General features: G+C 38.9%; 1 protein-coding gene across 2 annotated transcripts in view; it reads right to left on the bottom strand.

The window, feature by feature from the left end:
• The window catches only part of grin2b (glutamate ionotropic receptor NMDA type subunit 2B), a 303,629-nt gene that overhangs the window by 45,892 nt on the left and 234,009 nt on the right, over positions 1–23,728 (bottom strand). For both annotated transcript variants that reach the window (XR_010006831.1, XM_003226634.4), the window contains exons 5-9: positions 18,074–18,282; positions 17,372–17,543; positions 16,287–16,440; positions 15,759–15,884; positions 8,413–8,642 (exon numbers count right to left, since the gene is read on the bottom strand). Coding sequence is in view for 1 of the 2 variants with exons in the window: in XM_003226634.4 (XP_003226682.2) it covers positions 8,413–8,642; positions 15,759–15,884; positions 16,287–16,440; positions 17,372–17,543; positions 18,074–18,282 (891 nt within the window). In the remaining variant the exon portion in view is untranslated. The remainder of the gene's footprint in view (positions 1–8,412; positions 8,643–15,758; positions 15,885–16,286; positions 16,441–17,371; positions 17,544–18,073; positions 18,283–23,728) is intronic.

Below are 23,728 nucleotides of genomic sequence, written 5' to 3' on the forward strand. Positions count from 1 at the left end.
AATTGTTACTTGGTTTAGTGTTATTGCTATGTTTTCCTTAGTTTCGCAGGGGAAGTATTTTGTTGATTAGCATTAATAATGAAGAGCTTGCTATTCATAAACCTCTGTCAAGCAGAAGATCTCTGTTCATATGAATTAATCTAATTAAGAGGAATAAAATATATCAGGCTCATTTATATCAGCCGCCCTGAGTCCCCTATTGGGTGAGAAGGGCGGGATATAAATATTGTAATAATAATAATGTAATAATTTATCAGCATTGAATGTTTGCCTTTATTATGTTGGAAACTGCCCTAAGCCTCCTAAGGGAAATAGGGTGAGCTACAAATAAATTATTATTATTATTATTATTATTATTATTATTATTATTATTATTATTATTGCCAGCATGTCTTTATTTTGAATTGCATGTTTCAGGCTGTGGTGGAAGCAGTAACAATGAATGAGATATGCATTAGATGTGGATTTGTAAGGGGGAAAGATACAAAGAATCAAATGGCCATTTATAATTTAACCCTCATGTAGAATTATGAATATATTTCCATTATATGACTTGTGACATATTTTGGAGCCCAAAAATTCCAAATAGAATTTCAATCTAGTGCCAGGTATAAAAGTACACCACATCTAATGGTATATCTGTGTATGCAGAATCAATGTTTTCCATTCGACTACTAAGAAACAAAAAAAGTTGAGGAAAATTAAAATTAAAATCAGATGAAGTGTTTCGTAAAATATTTATATACTTTGTGTTTTTTGAATTACTTTTTGACCCAATGCTCCCTCCTCCATATAAGAAATGTCAGTTTCTCCCAAATGGGGCAATCCACTGACAACTAGAGTACATCACCTCTGCTTCACTGCTTCATAGTTCATAGAAAAATAACAGGGAATTTGTGTCCCAATGTTACATTGACTGAAGAAAAATCAATAGATCATTTTTTATAGATGTTTTGTTTGTTTTTTTCCTAGGAAGAAGGAAAATACATGGGAAATCACAGCAACTCTGATCTGAATCCAGGTATTAGCCCTAACTAGCACAGAACTACAAAATCCTGGGTACTTATATAAGCACTGACTTACCAAGGTAGTGATGATTCAACGGGAGCAATAATAAAATGAATGCCATTATTCACAACTGTGAAGATGACAGTAGTATCATATAGCCTAGTTGAAATGTGAAGACTATTCATTAATATTTACATCCTCAGTGAAAAAAAAAGGTGTAAACACTCAAGATACTACTGAAGAATAAAAAGATAGTCACAATTTGGACTTGGGTGTGGAAAACGTGCTTGCACAAAAATAAATATGGTCTTCCCATGGAGAAAACATTTTTGATGCAGAAAATATTTCTTTTGTGAAAAACACACTGATTCAGGAACAACAGTACTGTCATACCCCAGCCACCTTTGGCTTCTGAACCTGATTCAGAAATGAACTTTGACCAGAATGAAGCTTATTCTGACTTTTTGCCTAGTCTGCAGAGCTCCTTCCAATTACAGCTCCCAGCTGTTGATAGCTTGGATGCTTCCTTAATTGGGAGAGATACTGAAAATATTACTCCCGTGGCTGAACCAGATGTTCTGAGTTCTCCAGGGAATGTGTCCTTCAACGGAAGGGAGTTTCTGCATCGCCAGAGATCAGAAAAACAAGGGCTCTGAAGGAGTCAATGTTTGGCATCTCGAGGGGATAATGGATAGAAGATTCCCTTGGGAACCTCTGGGGAGTTTGGCTTCCCTTCGCTGTGATCAGATCTAAGTTCCATAAAAGTGCCCTACACTGTGAACACTTTGCGGTGTCAACGTAGCGACTTCCTGAGAACAGTTCACCGACTCTAGTTCCTGATACTACCAAGCCAAGTTTCCTGTTCCTGGCGGCCAAGCCGAGCTGCGACTCCCGATTAAAACTGGAGTAAATCCACTTCCTTGCCTTGTTCCTGAATCAAGATTGGTTTTAGCTTCGTCTCATTCCTGCCTTGATATCAAAGACTTTCTAGTGACTTTGGACCTTGTTATTCAGACTTGCTTCTTTGTTGTTTTCCCCGCTCAAGAACTTTCCAACAGTTTTGAGCGTGTTTCGGTTTCTGGACTTTGGACAATAATATTGGACATTTCTCTTCAACTCTTTGGACTAATTCATACCTTTTTACAAAGGACTATTGCCCACCCATCCTTTCCACTTATTCATTCCTGAATTTATAATTGTTTTAATAAAAACATTATATGATTATTGGTCTCTCTTTGGTTTCCAGTGCTCACGCTGTCTTGTGGTGCAACAAGTACTGTGATTTTTGCACAATGTATATAGTGCAGTGGTTCTCAACCTGTGGGTCCCAGATGTTTTGGCCTTCAAACTCCCAAAAATCCTAACAGCTGATAAATTGGCTGGGATTTCTGGGAGTTGTAGGCCAAAACACCTGGGGACCCAAAGGTTGAGGACCACTGATATAGTGGGAAATGACATGTGGTTTTTCTGCCCAAGAATAATTTTTATACCTAGTCTAGCAAGGTTTTTTTCCCTTTCAAAACTGGAGAGTCAGCGTGTCTATGCTCTGCATGTCTTTAGGCTTTAAATGCTAAAGGTATTTGGGGGGGGGAGCAGTTGTGCTTCTCTGAAGAGTCCCATTATAAGTTTTTACCATCATTAGTCCCTGCAGCGCTGCAATAGAGAGAAGATCCTATGAGGAATGAGTCAAAGTGAAATCACTTCACAGGCACACTAGCAGTTTTAAGCTGCCCCACTTTGAGCAGAGATTTGAGAGACTTGGTAGGGGAGACTCAGAATCGGCACAAATATATCCTGCATTGATGCCTTTAAATATTAATTGCTTTAGAACTAATCATCCTATTTTCATCCAACAAAGCAGCTTTTTTTAGTGCACAGGATTATTAGATGTGAAGGTATGAAAAACTGAATCTGAAAACTCTGTGGTAAATCTTGACTTGCTGCCTTGAGTCCCCTCGGGTGAGAAAGGCGGGGCAAAAATGCTGTAAATAAATCTCATTGTTCTGAAACATATCTCATGTACAGATATGTGGATACATCACTATGATTCTATATTTTTCTTAATTTCAAGTGGCATTGCTTTCTTTTAAAAAGAGTGGAAAGTCAATAGGATCTGAAATGGTAATCTTAGTCTCACCACTTCCCAGTTACATTTGGTGGAAACAAGGGATATGTATCTACACCTGGACTTCAGAAGTTCCCTACTAGTGAGACTAGGGTGGCTCCCTCCTTGATGTCCTTTCACCGGGAAGTGAAAAATTTTCAAACAAGATTTTAGCAATTGACTGCATTTGGCTTTAAATAGTGTGGTGCCTTGTTGAGTTTTTCCTCTTGTTTTTAGTTGATTTTAAATTGATTAAATTCCAAAAAAATGTTTAATTGCATTTAAAAAATAACTTGAGCCAGTGTGTGTGTGTGTGTGTGTGTGTGTGTCTAATACTGTGTTGTTTTTAATGTTTTCCAAACTTCTTTGAGTCCCAGCATTGGACAAGTGCAAACAACAAACCAGGGGGAGGGGGAGGAATAGTGATTGAAATAGTATTTGCAGTATCCAGGTACTACTGTAGGAATTCTATGAAGAATTTAGAATTGATAAAAAATCAATCAAATCTCTCCATGCTGTATTCCTCTCAAACATTCCAGCACACACTTGAGAACTGGTATTTGCTGCCTGGAACGTCAATATTGAGCACATTTACTCAAAAGCAAGCCTAATATATTTGAAAGGCACTTACTTCTTCAGGAAATGAGCTTCGGATCACAGCCTATAACCTTGTCTCTCTGATTAGGTGCTTATCTTTCAATAAAATCCTGCTGATTTTTCAACTAGGCTGTTCAAGTGCTTAAAGGTAAGGATGTGTTTTGCTAGATTATGTCTCATATCTGTGGGTCTTGTTGAATAATAAGATTTTATGTGCCATGGATTTTAAGATTAGAAATGTGAAAAGAACAGTGTTTAAAACTGATAACATGGACAAATCAACTTGCCATCTTCCACAGATATATGCAAGAAAGAAAGAAGATGGGGGGAGATGAAAAACCTTATTCCTACAATGAAGAATAACACAGTTATTACAGATAGCTCAGAACTTGCAGCACACGAATCAACACAATGAAAAAACTGAATCATCTATTACCTATCTCTTAATACTTCTTTAACCTATGGAATATCTAACCAGTGTTTTAGTATCTGTATGGCACAATGATTCCCTTGTTTTGTTTTGTTTTTTCATGTCAGGAGTGACTTGAGAAACTGCAAGTCACTTCTGGTGTGAGAGAATTGGCCGTCTGCAAAGATGTTTCCCAGGGGATGCCTAGATGTTTGATGTTTTACCTAAAGCTGACAGACGGGAGCTCATCCCGCTCCCCAGCTTTGAACCACCAGCAGTCCAGCCGGCACAAGGTTTTAACCCATTGTGCCACCGGGAGCTCCCCTGTGACATAGAGATATTAACATATTGCTATGGTTCCATAGGTTAAAATACAAGACATGATTCCCATGCCTTTACTCTGAATGATCGGTCTTGTGCACAAACCCATCCCTAGCAAATGGAAGGAAAAACTGGGATGACTCAGGGAGATGAGGGTGGAAAAGGGTTGTAGTGTGCTGGGAGGGTAATCCAGAGGGGAAACTAATATTTTTTTAAACAATTCAATTAACCATTAATTTTGAGGAAGTTATGTGGGGAACATCTCTGTAATGCGAGACAATATGTTCAATATACATGGGCCGGAGAGTGATGAGAGCTGTTGTATTACAACGTAAGAAGATGTTTAGTTAGAAAAATTAATCTAGTTCTGTACAATTCTATACTCTGTTTTTAGCCAGTCAACTGCAGTCAGCCAGATTCTCTTGGAATTTTAGGAACAGAACATGAAAACACAAAACCACTTTCCATTGTTTGTCTCCAGAAATATTTGATATTCAGAAGTATACAACCCTGGAGATGGAAGACTGATTTTTGTGTACATTTTTATGAGCAACAGTGATCTATCCTCAGCCCGCTCCCCACCTCTTCCAAATATGAAAAGGTTTCAGCTAACATCATACTTTGTGGTAATAAATTCTACCTAATAATGATTCTTAGTGTGAAGAAAACAAGTTGCAATACTTATTTGTGAGGCCACTAGGACTTTTCCCCTCTTGTATCTGCAAACATGAAAAATTCTGAGCTGGGATGAAACTAACAAGCTCTCAAGAGTCAACAAAAGGTAATTGAGCATGAATTCCCATTAGTTAGAAATTGGATTAATTTCTTGGAAGGAGAAATGATGTAAGGGACATAGAGTTATCTTGCTTTACCTTCATTTTGTGGTCTTAGGCAATCCTAAGGTATTTTTGGCTTTGTTTTCTTTCTCCAGAAGACATGCTCCACTGCAAGAGCAAATAGGGTTTGAAAAAATGGTCTACAGATCAGTCCCCATAACTATATTGCACTTACTTGACACAACTTCCTGACTTCTCCATTCATTCCCGCAATCTATTTGCAACACTAGATAGCCATGGGCCTCTGGGAAACTTATGGGTTCAAGTCAGTAATACCCCCTAGTTTGATTTCCTATTCCTACCTGCTCTTGTACCTTCAGGCTCCATTGAGCTAGCATGGCTGGTAGAAAGATCTTTCATGGAATGAGATGAGGTAGAGAAAGGTGAGAGAGCTGGGAGTGTGTGGATTCAAAGCAAGGTGTACAGAGTGTGGCTTCACATGACAGATGGAGTTTGTAGCAATCCCATTCAAGGCAGTATTAACCACCCAGAACAGTAGTTGTATCTTGATGTTTCAATTTCTAGGGGCACATTTCAGTGATCAAGTAATAATTCTGATAAATGTGTTTTTGTGCAACTCTCATTTTTTGCTTATTTGGCTTGCAAAAAGCCTTTGAGGATCTTGACTAAGGAATCTACTCTAGTCTTTGTCCCAGTAACACCTTCAGCTGTCTAAATGCTCCAAAGCCTTTTCTGCTTTGTTCTTGACAAGTGACCAAATATAGTGGAAGAGTAGACCTACACACCAAGGAGATTTGAGAAGCTATTCATGACGAAGACTGAGACCCTGTGCCCCATAATGGACACCAATCTAATGCTTTCAGTAATCGTAAAAAGTGCCAGGAAATCCAAGCAAAAAATTCCCATGTGTATCCCTTGCCACCTACAGTAAGCCATTAAATCCAACAAGCTGAAATTATATAAATCTAATAGGTATAGAATATACAATTCAGCCAACCAGACTTGGATGCAACAAGCAACCAATAATGAAGATTAAAAACACACATAAGAGGTCCAGTGGGACAGTACCATGTCAGTGCACTCACAAATCAGGAGAGAAAAAACTTGAACTGAATTAAATATGGCATGTGATTAATGCAAAATATTTCTCTGAACAGCAAAAATACTGATAGTAAGAAAAGATTCACATGAGAAATCAGAACTTACAATACTGATTCATAAATAATTTTATTAAGACAACTTGAGAAGCCAATGGCTGACTGTCACCTTTGTAACCTACAACCCAGTGACCTCTGTTCTAATGCATCTCAACAGCCCAGTCTACTGTAAAACATGTGCATGTATGTTTTGTTTTACAGACAACAGATTACAAAAATAGGAAAGAAAATAAAATGAGGAAATATTTTTAAAAGATTGAGAAGTAGGAGGTTTTCTTCTCAGATCTGTAGTTTTCTCCCTTAATAGAGATTCTTAACAGCAAAATCCCAAATCCCTTTAAAAAGCAGCTTTCGTTTTATCCAAAAGAAGCAAACACACACACAAGGTTTAATCTATCTTCAATGAATGAGAATTACAATGAATCCAAACTGACTAATTCTGATTATTTCCATTCACTTCTCTTTGGTACTTTTCTTCCTCATTCAAAGTGCTTTTCCTTGAATCCAGCACAGAGAGGGGCTGCATCCCTGAAAAATGGCTTAGGCGTTTTTTTCAAGCTCTCAGCAAGACACCAATTGCCCCTGGGTCAAAACTAAATCAGCATTAAAAAATAGGATGAATATTTTCCAAAAAGGAATAGAAGAAAAAAGTGTTTTTAAAATGTGACTCTCTAATAATTATATTTATTTGCATGAGATGTTTCTCTCCAAATCAAGTACACTCAAATATAAATATTTATTTAACTGGTTTGAATTTCAAATCATCACAATTTTCTTTCACCTGAGCCTACTAGAGAATGCAAGTTCCCACCTCTCCTCTCCTCTCCCCTAATCTCCTTTAATCTCTGCTGAGTTAACTGCAAACTACGTATGCATTTTGTACTCAGCTTGCAACAAGAGAATTTAACCGAGACTATCCTTGTCAGATCAGGAGTTGTTGCCTATGCATGTCATACAGAATCTTGGAGTGCGACTGTACGTGGACTTAATTGAGAGTAAGATCTAATGATGCAGCATACTTATTTTCAAATAAGGCTGGATCTACACTGCCATTTAAAATCCAGATTATATGCTTTGAACTGGATCACATAGCAGACTTACTGGAGAGTGCTACATGGGTGGTTCAGTGTAGAGAGTGAAGTGGCTTTAGGTGTGGAAGGCCTGGGTTTAAGTACTACATGCAATGGCTTGGTTGGAGCAATGAATTGCCTTGCTTTTCCCCATTTTCACAAGGGATCACACAGTGACGTACAGAAAAAACATTCAACTCAAAAAGTAATTTTCAGATTTCATGAGTACTATATAATAGAGAAAAAGAAGAGAAGGGCTGGATCTACACTGCCATCTATCTCAGGTTCTGGTCCCAGATTATCTGCTTTGAACTGGATTATCTGAATCTACATTGCCTCATAAGCTGGATAAGAAGATAATCTGGGATCAGATTATGGGATCCATCCTACGTGCAATCGGTGGTCCCCTCTACACTGTTATATAATCCAGATTATTAAAGCAGATAATCAATATATGGCAATGTAGACTCATATAATCCAGTTCAAAGAAGATAATGTGGATTATCTGCTTTAACAATGCAGATTTTATATGACAGTGTAGAAGGGGCCAAAAATACATACAAAATCTGGATTTGTTGGGAAAGTCTCATTTCGCAGGCTGCCATTCTCTTGCCAACTGTAAGTATATGTTTGTGCAATGGGCTCCTACTTCCAGAGGGAGGCTTGCCTTAATTTAAAAAAAAAAAACCCTGAGTATAGACAATTACAAACAAACTTGTTAATGGAGTCTTTCCTTTAAAACAAAATAACCCGAAGAAAAAAAAAATCTACTGTACAGTCCTCTTAATATATTGAATGGTGTGTTATTTATTGATAATATAACCATCCAGAAACTACATTATGGCTGTATCTTCACTTAAGAAATTCAATTTGTGCCAAATAAAATGAAAAAGGAAATGAAAGGCTTTCAAGGCAAGAAAATATTATTGCCGGGTTGTGAATGCATTACCTTTTTGTCGCTCAGTCCAGACACCTGGTCCACATATTCCTCCTGGATCATGAAGGCAGCCAAATTGGCAGTGTAACTGGCCAGAAAGATGACAGCAAAGAAGGCCCACACAGATACCATGATCTTGCTAGTTGTTCCCTTGGGATTCTGCACCGGCACAGAGTTGTTGAAAACCAGACCCCACAGCAACCAGATTGCTTTGCCAATGGTGAAAGAAGGACCACCTGGCTCTGAAATGACCAAAATGTAGCCACAAATAGTGAGAATACTAGCACAATTAATCAAAGCAATGAGTAACATACATATATGCATGTCTTTCTCTTTCATCAGATGGCAAATCATAGATTGGTGATTGTAGTCACTCTATGCACAGTTTCTTTTTTGGTCTCCCTTTCTTTGTTGTGCAATATTATATGTGTTGTACAGCACAATATGTGTACACGCTCAAAAGTAAAAAAAATCATTTAGTGTAATAACACACTCAGGTATCCATGCATAGGTTTGCAAATTCAGGCTAGATATACACTGCCATATACAATCCAGATTATCTGCTTTGAACAGGATTATGTGGCAATGTAGACTCATATATCCAGTTCAAAACAGACAATGTGGATTATCTGTTTGATAATCTGGATTATATGGCAGTGTAGATGTCAGGGGAAAAATCTTTACCTTTACCTTATAGATCCAGCCTCAAATTGGTGTAACCAGGCTGGATCTACACTACTATATAATCCAGTTTCTGATCCAAGGTTTGCTTTGAACTGGATGATGATGATGATGATGATGATGATGATGATGATGATGATGATGCTTATTATTATTATTCTTACCCGCTTCTCCTCATGGCTTGAGGCAAGTTATGGAATAATTAAAACACATAACAATGAGTCTATAATGCCACATAATCCAAAGTAGATAATTTGGGATCAGAAAGTGGGTTATATGGCAGTGTAGATCCAGTCTTAGGGCCTTTGCACATAGCCCTATAACCCAGAATATCAAAGCAGATAATCCACAATATTTGCTTTGAACTGGATTATCTGAATCCACAATGTCATATAATCAATGTGGCTTTTATACAGGTGTGTGAAAGGGACCTTAGAAGAAGACAGGGTTAGAAGCTGATCTTAGGCTTTGATGGGTTTACTAATTCAGATATTAACAGTAAACAGTCAAGAAAAGGCAAATTTCCACAGATAGATGGAAGGATTTGATACATTCCTGTTGACTGCTCCCAATCAGCAAAACATGGATTAGCAAAATTTCTGAACTCATCTGCTGTGGTGTATTCATGGTAGGGCGGATTTGACACTTGAAATTCAGCAGATTGCTTAATATAACTGAAGAAGACCATAGTGGCACGTAGAGAGAGGTTGGTATTAATGCTCTTGAAAACAAAACAGGAAAATGTAAAATCCAGTACAGAGAAAGGAAGCACACTACACCTTTAAAGAACTGAACTTTTTTTTAAAAGAAAGCAGACATTTCTGCTTTCTTTAGAGGTGTCGCAAGTGTCTTTAAACGGTGAATCAAATGAATTTGTACCTGAATGATCCCCAAAAGTAAAGTTAAAATAGCCTCTACTTTTTAAAAAAAGTGAATTTGGAAAGTATATAAAGTTGGGTGAACTGGAAAAGTTTGGTTTGACTGGTATCTATTATATATAACATTAACATGGGTCCCTTTAACACTGCACAATTATGGCACTACATTTCATACCTGACACGTATTGTTTTTTAAAACCCTTATACAAGTTGAGGGCTAGTATGAACTTACAGTTCCACAAGATCAGAGTGATCTGAACAAATTATGTTCATCTCTGAGGAAAAGCACAAGATAAGGAAAGCTCTTTCACAGTCGCTCTTTTCCCTTCTGTACTCGCAGAGAACTAACATGAACCTAGTCCACAGGGTCTATTAGTTATGCTTATTAATGCAGTCTTATGTGCCACAATTCCAGCTGACTTTCAATACAAATTGAATGAATGTATCTGATGGCAAATCTGGCTTCTGCATATGCAATGCAGATGAGATAAGTTATTATGAGAAACATCCATTTTGCATTTCTTGACTTTTTTGAATACTTAACAGCGAAGCATTTCATCAACATTTATTTTTTGCATGCAAATTAATTTGCGTCTGTATTGATGCTTGTAATTTGCATTTTAAAAATTAGAAGGCACAAGTAAGGAATTTTTAAAGGAAAGAAAAAATAGATAAATAAACATATAGACTGCAAATTTATTCCACTGCATAGCTGCGCAGCAACCTTGTTAAATACTATGAATTACTTCAAACATGTGTGATGTGTGTTTTTAAAAAGCAGAATTCCCATGGAATTGACAGCAATGTTTTTTAAATGTACAAAGTATGGCTGCATCCTCAGGATCACAACTGTTTATTTATTTTGTGTCAAAAGCATTGCATAACAAATACATTTTAAAATGATGAAAAAGAGGAAATCACAAGCAACTAAATGGTTTTAGACCAAAAGTGGGCAACAGCAACCACATTGTCCGTAGCTTTAAGCAACTCCTCCTCTGTACATGAGGCAGGACATTGTGGGCAAGCATACAGCTGTTTGTTCTGCTCCATAGTCACACAAGGTGGAGGATTCCTCCAGGTAGTGCCATCTTGCCAGGTTGTCTTTTGATCTGCCCACTCCACTTCTGAGTCTGTTCAGGGACTTCCAAGTTGCCCATTCTTGGTTTGCCCCTGGAGGAGGACCCTCATGGGGGGCCATCCAGTTAGAATTGCCAGGTTTAGCTGCCCAGAGGGACACTCTTGCTGTTGCTGGAGGAACATCAAGAGGAGTGGTGGTTCTCATGAAGCCCTTCCTTGATTTGAGTCAGGTGGGAGGAGGCTGATAGTCATGCAGTGGATGGCTTTCACAATGTTCGACCTTATTTCTCTCGCAGTTAGCAGCAACTTCCCGTTGCACGTCAGGAGGGGCAATGCCAGCTAACTTGTAGAGTTTATCAAAGGGGGAAGATTTAAGGCATCCTGTGATTATTCTGCATGTTTCGTTTAGTGCTATGTCCACCTACTTCGCATGGGCAGACTTGTGCCAGACAGGACAGGCATACTCAACAGTTGAGAAAGACAAGGCCAGGGCTGATGTTCTTATTACTTGTGGGTCTGCACCCCATGCACTGCCAGTCAGTTTCCGCAGGATGTTGTTGCGTGCAACTACTTTGTGCTTGGTGTTCATGCAGTGTTTCCTATATGTTAGTGTTCGATCTAAGGTGACACCAAGATATTTAGGATGGAAACAGTGTTTGAGCTCTTGGCCTTCCCAAGTGTCAGGACCCAGGCTGCAGAACACTAATAACCATGCGCAGAGACCAGAATCTATCTAATATCTTTATTAAGGAAATGTATAAAGTCAATAAAAATAAGTGTAGAATATAGTTCAGAAGTAGACCTTTCAGGAAAGGTCAAATATAGTCCAGGAAAACAATGTCCAATATGTGATATTAAAGTCCAAAGTTATAATCCACTTCACCGAAACACACACTATTTGGCAAGCAATAGTGTGGGGAACTGTCCATAGTCTTTGAGGCTTAAAGTAAATCCGAAGGAAACTGGAAAACAAGGCTTGAGACTGAAAAGCAAGGTCCGTGGTTTAAAACGCAAGGGAAGGCAAGACTTGAAACTTGGCAAGATCAAACTGGAAACAAGGCAAACATGAATCTAGAACTGAGTCCATAGAAGTCCACGGTACAAGGCTGGGCAGGAAACTTGATCTGGGAACTGGGAACTGGAGTACGAAGTCTACACACGATCTCACTCCTCAAGCCGATGAATTGACTCCGCAAGGATTCCTTTGCGGGCAAACACCTATATAGGATCTTGTTTTCCCGCCAAGGAACACTTTCTCTGGGGAACAAGAAACGAAACCTATACTGTGTCCAGATGCATGACTCCTTAAACTTTCCCAAGGGAAACAGACTTAATCATCTAATTGTCTGGCAGCTATCCTGGCGCTCCGGCGAGTCGCCTCCCGAGCGCTTCTATCTTGATTATAATAAAGCCGGCGAGAAAATGGGGGAGATTTCTGCTCAAGGCTTGTTTGGCTGACTTCTTGTGGGCAAACATCTTGCAGCTGCAAGGGCTCCAAATCTGGCAGAAACGGTGGGAAACCCAAGTTTTCCTCTTCATCTGTCACAACAGTACTAGGAACAGGACTACATGGCCCATGAGTCATCACACCAAGTAACTTTCAGTTTCCTGTTGGCTTCACAGTTACATAGGTGGAAAGCACACACTTGTCTCTTGGCAGGGTTAGGCTTCAGGTGGCAGCGTTCTTGCACCAACCTTATTTAACACCTTCGCGAAGATGTTAAATAAGGTCGGTGCAAGAACGCTGCCTTGGGGTAAACCATTCTTTTGCCTCCTCCATCTGCTTTTCCGGCCCTGAAACTCCACATAGAAGCTGCGGTTTTCCAGGAGGGTCTGGACAGTTTTTGTAAAGTCAAAGTCCCAGGTGATATGGTAGACTTTATGCAGCATTTTTCTATGTTGCACCGTGTCATAGGTTGCCGTAAGGTCCACAAAAACTGTTCCCGTAATGCAGCCTTTCTCATAGCCTTCCTCAATATGCTCAGTCAGATGAAGAATTTGACCTGTACAGTTTTTCCCTGGTTTGAAACCTGCTTGTTGTGCAATAAGCTTGGGTTCGATAACAGGTCCTAGTCAATTTAATAGCATCCTCTCATATACTTTATATAGATGACATAAGAGATCACAACTGTGATTCTTAAATATGTTCTTGATTAAGGTGTGAAGAAGAGCAAACCAAAGACTACCTCTTACAATGTAGCCTGAGCCCTGCCACATGCACAACAGAGGATCTTCTTATAGCAACACCAGAGGCACTCGAAGTGGCCAGCTATTGGTCAAAGGACATTTAGTATAATGTCAAGTTTTAACTTTGTTTGTGTTTTTAAATGCATTACAACTGTACCCTCAGTTCACTCCTGATACGATAAATAAATTAATAAAGGGGCCTTCCAGACAGGCCCTATACCCCAGGATCAGATCCCACCTTTTCTGTTTATCCCAGATTATCTAGCAGTGCAGACTCATGTAATCCAGTTTAAAGCAGAAAACCTGGGTTCAGATCCTGGGATTTAAGGCCTGTCTGGAAGGGTCCTAAGACAAGCCTTGGCAGATGAGACCAAATTCTACCCAGCACATTTTGGGGAAGAAATGCAAGACTCTGCAATGGAGTAGTGATTCAAAGATGGATTGCTCTATTTCTAATCAATGCCAGCTTCACATCAGTGCATTGATACCTGTTCTATTCCTTTTTTAGTGTACATTTTTTCTAATTTCCAGAAAAAAATTACATTCAAATAAAACTCGTTTTCTGCATAAAATAATCAATTTCCAGATAGCTTTCAAAATAAATATGTCTAAACATTATTTTATACATATAATCCAATTTACCTAAAATGTACACTTTACATGTGTGCTTTGAATATTAAGATACTAAAAGAAGTGTGAGATCTAAAGGACAGCTGTGTATCCTAATGCACACATTACTCCGATAGTTGCAGGTCAGTTCATGTCAGTTCATGAAGGGATCCACAAGAAACACATTACTGCAGCATCCTCATAACAAGCAGAATAAAACCCACCTTTTGCTCAACCCTACTTTAAAAAATCTCAAATAGTTCAATGTTTAAAGATATATTAAATTAATATCAAATATCCTAATACAAACAATTTTGAGGAGATTGTAGCTATCCTTCCCTAGGCTGAAAAAGAGTGGAAAATGGACTATATTCCTCTGAATATCTATCCATCCACACTACATTGACCTTGTGCAATATTTCTCATGACAACCTGTTTCACTACCATTTCATATGAGGGATGCAGTTTTGCCAAACAAATACATTCAAACTATCTGTAAGATCTAATTTTACCACAGACATTTAAACTGTTTCCCACTCACATCTGTTCTGCTAGCTGTGTTCCAAATATCTGTTTCAGTGTCTGCGTACAAGAAACCTCTACATGAATGCTTACATTAATATTTACAGCTCTACATACATCTCTTTAGATATGTGCATTGGTCCATGTGTGCTGTCCACAGCTCATGGACAACTCCCTTCGGCATGACTACACATAAGGCTCAGACTAAATTTCCATTACAAATCTCTTTTCTTCAGGCCTCAGAAACTTGGTGATATAAATCTGCTCACGGCAAATTTGGCAAATGGGTAAAAAGGATCATAGAAATATCTCAGTTCAAGCATTTTAACATTATCGGCCTGTAGGTAAACCAGAAGGCTTTAGGTAGGGGGCCATTTCACAGCTTAATGAAGCTTAGGATAGAGTACCAGTAACTTACCAGCATCCAAGCTGATATATTTTCTGTATCTGCCTCTAGGCCTTTGCTCATAAATTATTTGTTCAGTGACAGAACTCTGCTTTCCTTCTGACCCACACTCTAACTTTCATTCAGTCCCACATCCTGGGAAAATTAATGCTGAAACCTTAAGTTCCTTCCGCATTGGTATGGCATTTTTAAATTAATAAAGAACATATCTCAAATCTATGGGGGGTCGAAGAGAGAGATGCCCATCTTTTCAGCTTCACATTTTATATTCAAATCTTCTCCTTTAGGTAATTCTATAATTAGTGCTAACTTTTTAATTCCTGCCTCCATCTGAGATGCACTGCAATCTAGATGTGAACTAATTGTATGTGGGGAAAGGTTTTTAATTTAAGGGGATTTAACTGTATCTACGAAAAGAAATATTTCATTAGCATGCTTAGTATAATATGTTATAGATTAATGCAACATTCTATTGTTAGCATTGTAATACCACCATCATCATCCTCATCCTTTCCAAGGAATCTAAAGAATGAGGAATGAAACACAAAGAGTACTCAAGAACTGCAAATACCATGCCAGAAATTAGAGTTAGAATTCACACAGATGACAACATTTGCAAAATCTTGCATGTTTGCTGAGTATAAAGTCAAAGTTGGATACTTCTCTAAATGAAGTAATACTTCAATTTGACAAAAGCTCATTTAATTTGGAGGCATTCCAAGCATGCATGCATAGGACTGGCCACTAGTTCCAAGAAAACTTGAAATGAAACCCTCTGTACATTCTGAATAAGACAACTTATTGAGAATGTACAGAGGGATGGGTCCAGATTATCTGTTATTCATGGGCCTCTTTATTCATTTCCTTCTCTACACAGAAAAAAAAAATCTGCAAATGTTTGACATATCTGCATTAGGACAATAAAACATTCCACTGTCTAAGACAGAATGGACAAGAAAGGGTATAATGACTGTGCCGTGAAAGGTCTAGTTCCTTACCTCTGCCATCCGCCAGACATCGGTTATATCCCACAGGGCTGAAGTATTCAAAGACAAAGACAGCCACCGCAGAGATTATAAGCAGCATTACAAACATCATCACCCACACGTCAGCACTGAATGGTTCTGAACAGGAGAGGGCAGATAGTTAGTTCAGAGACATTTTTCCAACCTACCCCCAAATGCAAGCCTCCCTAAGCTATGCAGACATCTCACTGCACTTATGGAAATCTAGTCTGACTAAATGTGTGTAGACCCAGAGGGCAATTTTGCACAAATGTAATCTGAATAATATACAAATAAAAGTTGGGCTGTGTCAGACAAATTAAATAATTGTGCTTGGGGTTATACTGTTTTTCTAACATTTGTCTTATGCTATTTTATGTGCTGCAGCAAAACTAGAGCTTTTCTTATGGGATTTATGTGTGCTACTTTAGTTTAGAAAAGAACTACTAACATTCTTGTCTACATTTTATGAGATATTTTCCTTGGCATTATGGCAAAAGAAGAAGCCATTATGCCCTTTACCTAAGAAGGCAGAAGGTGAGACAGTTCCATTGCTTCGCGACACCATTACGCTGATGCCTGTCTCAATGAAGGGCACAGAAAAGTCAACAACTTCCGATCGCTCTGCATTTATGGTGAGGGATCCCACTGCCATGTAGGCACGTTTGGCAACCACCTAAAGTACAGAGAAAGAAAAATGATGTAAGTAGAGTCTAAACAATTATTCCAGTCACCATCTTCATCTTCTCTCCTACACTTTCCATACAGGTAGTATAAGGAGCTAGAAATATTATGGGGAGTTTCCAATAAATTAAGGTAATATTCTACTAACTAGTACTGCATGGGTTAATGTAGTGGTTCTCAACCTGTTGGTTCCCGAGTGTTTGGCCTACAACTCCCAGAAATCCCAGCCAGTTTACCAGCTGGGGACCCATAGGTTGAGAACCACTGGGTTAATGCAGGATATCATATAGGTCAGCCAGATAGATAGACAGATAGATAGATAGACCGCAGTCGCATAGCAGGTTAAACCGCTAAGCTGCAGAACTTGCTGACCAGAAGGTCGGCAGTTCGAATCCATGGGACAGGGTGAGCTCCCATTACTAGCCTCAGCTTCTGCCTACCTAGGAGTTCAAAAACATTAAAATGTGAGTAGATCAATAGGTACCGCTTCAGCGGGAAGATAATGGTGCTCCATGCAGTCATGCTGGCCACATAACCTATAAGGTGTCTAGGGACAATGCCGGCTCTTTGGCTTAGAAATGGAGATGAGAATCACCCTCCAGAGCTGGACACGGCCAGACTTAATGTCAGGGGAAACCTTTACCTTTACCTTTATTTGAAAACTATTCCATATATAAGACAAAGGAGCATAGGACATTACATTTCCTATTCTTTTTTTTCTTTTCCATCCATTCTGTCATCAAGTAAAGCATAATATAACCTCACATATCTGCTTAGTAGAATTCAAATATGAGGACTTTCTGTTATGAAGATTTTGATTGTACAACTCAAAAGGCAAGAATCAACCAACCATAGAAACAGAAAAAGCATCACTTTAATTAAGCAATGAATCTATAATGTGAGAACACACACCGATGGCTTACCTCGCCTATCATTCCATTCCATGTCCCATTGACCTTCTTGCCATGTTTACCATTTGTTACCAAGTAAAGGTCATAGGTGAACTTCACAAACTTTGAGATTTTCTTAAGAATATCGATACAAAATCCTTTGCAACATTTTTTGATATAGGCAGTTTCCTCATCTGTCTTGTTCCTTTAAACAATCAAAACAATATGTAATTAAGTAGAACTAGTAGAAATATTAAATTAAAAAGAAAAACACATGGCTTATAGATTGTATAATGTTGTATTTATAAAAGAGGTGAGTCTTTTATGGAGAGAAATTCCATTTAATTTTTTGTCTTGAAATAATTCCCACCTTCTGAAGTTAAGTTTTGTCTGGCTTTTTCAGCAGAAATTATAAGAAAAATACAGAAGAACACAGTCATTTTATTGAAGATTAAACGATTAATTTTTCAATACAATTTTTCTTAGAACTGATTTAGAACCATTCAGTCCTCAGCTTCTTGTCGTAACTCTCTCTTTCTTTCTTTCCCTACTATACTTTTCTCACTGAAAAGCCCAGTTGGTGTTGCTAATGTTAAACACCTAACAAAACGAGTTAAGACGTGATAGTCATAAATGGAGATGTGGCTAGTCTGAAACAATCCAATTAGTTTTGCCAGTGATTAACATCATGAGGAAATATGTTAGAAGGAACAAGCTGGTGTAGCTGGCACCTACTCTGATACAATTCGTTTTTGGCACGGGACAGTGTTTCGCATGCAGGTACCACTTAGCGGATCCACATTTTCCACTATTACAAATGGAGCTTCTTCTAGAGTCACAATACTAAGATGGTCATCCTCGCGCTCCTCGCAGTTAGGGTACAGTTCTGAACGTGGCCACACATAATACTTCATCTTGAGGCGCTTGTCCTTCCACCATCCCACCTGAAACAATATAAAACAAAGACAGACATTCTTATTCAAACCATTCTATCACATTGTAAATCTCACATTCTTTAATTCACTCAAATTACAAGGATCACCTAAACCTGGCTGACATGCCAAAAGTAGTAATGAAAATTAGAATAAAATGCCACTTACTGTCATTAAATTTAAATCTATTTATTATATAGATATTGCTCACATTGTATTTTCAATTTCTATTAATGTTTGTCAATTGCAAGGGACTGGAGAATACAGTGGGTCCCTCAACAGGACCTTGAAAGGCCCTATTCTACTTTATTTTTTTGCTGAAATTAAGCAAGTAAACCAGGCATAAAACAGAAATTAATGTCTAGTTACTTCCTGCTTTTGAAAAAGGATTCTCCCAAGCCTTAAAGTGTCTAGAGCAGGCATGGGCAAACTGAGCGCTTCCCTCAGGCCCTCCTCATTTTCCCTGTCCTCTTTGCATTAAGTCGTGGCAGCCTGCACATCCTTATGCAGAAAAGATGGGGAGAGAAGGCATGCAGCAGCTGAGAGCTCTCTGGAGGGCTCTCAGCCACAATGTGTCTCACTCTCCTCCCAGCATAATGACAGTGTCAGCAGCCCTGGCCTTATACCGGGAGGACAGCTTGAGGAAGGCACGCAGTGCTTGAGAGCCTTCCAGAGCGCTCTGGGACGTCACCTGTCTCGCCCTCCTCCCAGCATAATGCCGAGAGGACAGCCTGAAGATCAAAGTATAGGCGAGGAGAATTGGGGCAGTCACCACACGTCTTGTTTTCCTCCCAGCATAAGGATGGGGTGAGCAGCCCTGTCCTTATGCCCACCCCTCCTGGCCCCGCCTTCTCCCAGGTCCTCCCCCTCCCGGGTCCATCCCACCCAATGTGTGCCTGGCTACCCTCTTTCCCAGTCTGGCTCTCCCTGCCAGACTCACAATGCGGCCCCAAGGAAAAAAGGTTTGCCCATGCCTGGTCTACAGGATAGTGGGGAAAAATGACCCCACATCTCATAGGATGTCAAATCATTTTTAATTTAAAAAAAAATCAAAAAAGTGTTTTCTAACAAAAAGTGGGGGTTACCAAGGGATGAAAGGCTCAAAAAATGTTCTCGGGGGCCTTATGCAGCCCATGCCTGGCTTATATAATTGTTTTTCAAAGCACACTAATAATAATTTAATAAAAACATATCATCACAAACTATAATCCAATGAACCAGGATTAATCTAAAAATTACCCATGACTTCTTGATCCAAATATAAAACAGCAGCAGTTAGAACCTAATTTACTAACAGCATCCAATAAATGCCCTCTGAAACAGAAAAACCTTGGCTGGCTGTCAAAATACAGGCAGCCAAGGAGCCAGGTAAAACTTTTTCAGGAGGCAGAATAGCCCCTTATTACTCACAACACATCTGAAACCAGGATATTTTAGCACAGGTCTTTGAATGTTATTCCAGTGCTATAGCAGATTCATGTGGGAGCAAGTGATACTTGAAATAGTCTGGTTAAGTAAGGCTTCATCACATTAGAGTTTGAATCCAGTTTAAATCCAGTTTAAACAGCTTTAAACAGCTCGGCCAGACAGGTCCTGGGACTCACTAAACTACAAACCCCAGAATTCTGCAGGAAGCAGAAACTAGATTTAAAGTGGACAAATGCTTAAGTGTGATGAGGCCCTAAGTGTTGAGCAATGAAGGTTAAATGAGATGAAAATAATATGGTCCAAGATAAATGATCCAGTTAAAATTCTGGGAGCCACATTTTGAATCCATGGAAATCTTCAAGCTGAAATTGACAGACAGGTGGACAAATAGCCCGAACCCAGATGCTCCAGGAGAACAATGATAGAAAAGCTGAACAAATGCAGTTCTAGCCATCACTGCTTCATAGCCATTGAGAAAAACATCTGTAATCAGTGGTACCATCAAACTGCAAACTTGATTTTTCATAAGACTATAACTCATTGCAAACAAGGCTTACATCTACTCTTATATTAGAACCAGAACATCAATAACTGAACATGAAAATTATGCATACATTATTTTAGATCAGTATGCATTATTATATCTGTATTTTAATAATAAATCATTTGCAGATTCTTCTATAAAATTGTATGCATTTTTAAAAAGTGCCCAGTATCCACAAAATCTCATGTAGAAGTCTTTAAGGGGCTGTAGTTTCTGCCCCCTGCCACCATCTTTTCCTTTTAATTCAGCTGTGTCTGTATGTGCCTTCACATCACCTGTCACCTTATGGTGACCTGATTAATTTCATAGGGTTTTCTTAACAAAGAATATCCAGAGATTGTTTTGCCAGTTCCTTCCTCTGAAAAATAGCCTGCGGCATCTGGTATTCATTGGCAGGCAGGCAAGATCTGATGCCTGAAGGGTATTTTGACCCTATAAATTGTTATACATGTATCTTGCTACTAATGCGTTTGCAGATGCTGCTATAATTTTTTAACCGCCTGTTGTTTTTTTGCAATATATAAAAAATCTTCCATTTTTCTGAAATGACATCTGAAAAGGCAAATCTTCCTTTTCATTAACATACAGGACTCCTGAGGAAATGTACGTGACCCTACAGCATTTCTGATATTGTCTTGGCAACATGTTGTTGCCCCACAAGTAACTGCAAAGTAACAACACATGTTACAGCACAGGTACACGAAAAGTATTCTGTGTGGGACTGTGCTTGAAAATGGTTTGCAAGCTTCCATTGCTGATAATAGTAGCAACTACCCGACTCAGTATCAAGAACGGTCTAGATACTAAGCCCCTTCCCATGCCATTGCCAATAGGGCCCTTCTGAACTAAGCTTTCTTCTGTATTGTTCTCAGACTGTAGTGTGTGCACTCCCTTGTGATTAGCTTCCACTCTTGCTTTTAGAAAGATTTTTTTAAAAGGTTTTCCTTTTTAAAAAAAATTCAATTTGGTCTCTAAAACTGGTTTGATTGTAATGTCTTTAACAGTTCAATTGATTCTTACTATTGTAATGATGTCTGCACCTGTAGCTTTTAGTAGAACGGAGGAATAAAAATGCAGTAACTAAATAAACAAATCAGTACTAGAAATATTTATCAAGAACTATTTCTTTGAATTCAGTTCTGATACATTTTCAAGGTGACATAAGTAGGCCACAGAATATGTACCTTGTAGTGCACTAAACCACCAGATAATCCAGAATATCCATCTATGAAGCTTTCAGACACCAGAATACTCCACCTTTTGAGACTCTATTTTCACTGTGGTTTAACAAATATGAGGCAAAAGGACACAGTCTGAACGGATCGAAGGAAAACTCCTCTGCTCTCTGCAGATGCAGCTCCCTCACCTTCCCCAGTAGAATCTCAGACAATGCAAACTGACAGGGGCAGCATAGGTGAAAAGTTGTGTTTTTACCTATTTTGTAGGCTTCATTTCTCCTTGGCTGTCAGTTCACCCTTTATTTGCTACCATATTTGACGTTGCAAGTGCACTAAGCTTACTAAAGTCTGATGTGTCAGAGGTTACTTTTGTACAATCGAGGGCTTCCTGGTGTTCCAAATTTAACATCTAGCACTACCATTAAACATTCATTACTCCTTTAAAACTTTTATTTACATTTTTTGGTGGTAACTGGGTTTTTTATTGAGAAAATCTAACAAGAACTCAGTGAACACTTTATTTCAAGAAAAAAAACAATAACTTACAAGCATCAGTGACCTTCTTACAAAAGTCTCTAGGGATGCATGATTTTGTGCCAAAAGAGGCACTGAGGATTTGGCGGAGTCCGGTTAATGTCATTCGATATTAAAAGAAATGCTGTACGTGGCCCTAACTCTCTCATAAGCAGTCATTACAAACTATCACATCAAGAGATATTCTCCTCTTGAATAAATGGGTTAAAAATAAATGGTTTCTACTTGCCCTAGGTCTGATTTCTAGAACTGAATTTATGAAATGCACCTTCTTTTATTCCCCACCTAGCTATTTTTAATAGAGACTAAACATCAGTTCCATTTACCACAAGCTTCATCCAGATGGGATAGTGGCATGAGATAGCCTCACTGCTTCTTTTTTCATTTTGAAAGGAAGAATGGGAAGGGGATGTAGATCTGGTGGTGGTAGGAAGAAAGTTATATCACTCTAATGGTTCATTGCTTAATTTGTTTTCATCTCATTTATTTGCATTTTCTTTTTAATGATATTTTCTAGCAGACTTCAGTAATTTATCAGTAGGAATTGGGATGGAGGAATGCTAAAATGATTGCTTATTGTCCCATACAGAAATATGCCATAGCAATCCAGTGTTAATGGAGCTATTACAACAATCCATGTGAATCAAGAAGTTAGTTAAAGGCCCTCACTCACTAAATGGAAGTACCAGCGTCACACTTGTAAGAACCTCTTCACACAGAGCTTTTTCAACCCTGTTTTTTTCAAATTTGGACGAGCCTGGATGGGACCTATCAAGTGTCATCAGACGACGCTCGGCAGGCCCCACCTACATTCCTTCCAAAGTGGAGAGGAAACGTTGCAAGACTCTTTCCCTGCCAGCACAGGGAGGAAAGTGTTTTTTGGGTAGCTCCAGCGGAACTAACTGCACTTCCCTTTTCCCCATATGATGAGAGAAAGGGTGACGGGCAATGCAGTGGTAATTCAGCTTTCTGAGGATGTGTCCACAAGCCCTGCCCCATCCCCTCCATATGATGGAGGAAGGAGGGAGGGCGCGCAGGGCACCATGAGCCACCCTGGGCGCCTTCCCTTTCCCCGACTGCTGGCAAAACGGCATGCCCCAGGGGCCATGTGAAGAGGTCCAAAACTTTATTTGTGTAACTGTGAACTGAATATGGCTTGGTGGCAACTTCCCCAAATCTTGAGATGATGCCAGAGGTTGATCTTTTTACATGTTTGGGTAAGGTACCACCTTACACAAAGCTCTGAACTCCAATTTGGCCCAAAGGAAGATTCTCACAACCATGATCATACGTTGAAATCCAAGCCAGTTGATTGCTTAGTGGAATTTGAACTTGCACACAAATAATGTGCAAGTTCATAGTACTTTTCTGATTGTTCAACATATCGAAATCACAATCCAGGATTTCCTAAAAGCCTTCAGAATAAATTGTGTGGATTGTATGAAAGGACCTGAACACAGACTAAATCCTTTGCAAAATTAATGCATTTTGCACCTATCTACTAAAAGGTTTGTTTGTATTTATCTGAAAAACATAAAACTGATCACAAGAAGGAGGGCAGCCTAAGCAACTTGATTTGCTAAGTGATTCAGCCTAGGAACCCTGTTTAATCACTCAAATTATGCTTCATGTTCCCTAATGGAAACTGTTTGTAGTCTGATGACCCTGCTGGCAGTATCTCTGCTATTTTTATGTGTCTGTCTCTACTATAAGAGGAGCATATTATTAAAGAGGTCAATATGCAACAAGTGGAGATGAGTATGTAGAAAATCTG

Source organism: Anolis carolinensis, chromosome 5, assembly GCF_035594765.1.
Source record: "Anolis carolinensis isolate JA03-04 chromosome 5, rAnoCar3.1.pri, whole genome shotgun sequence".
NCBI classification, from domain to species: Eukaryota; Metazoa; Chordata; class Lepidosauria; order Squamata; family Dactyloidae; genus Anolis; species Anolis carolinensis.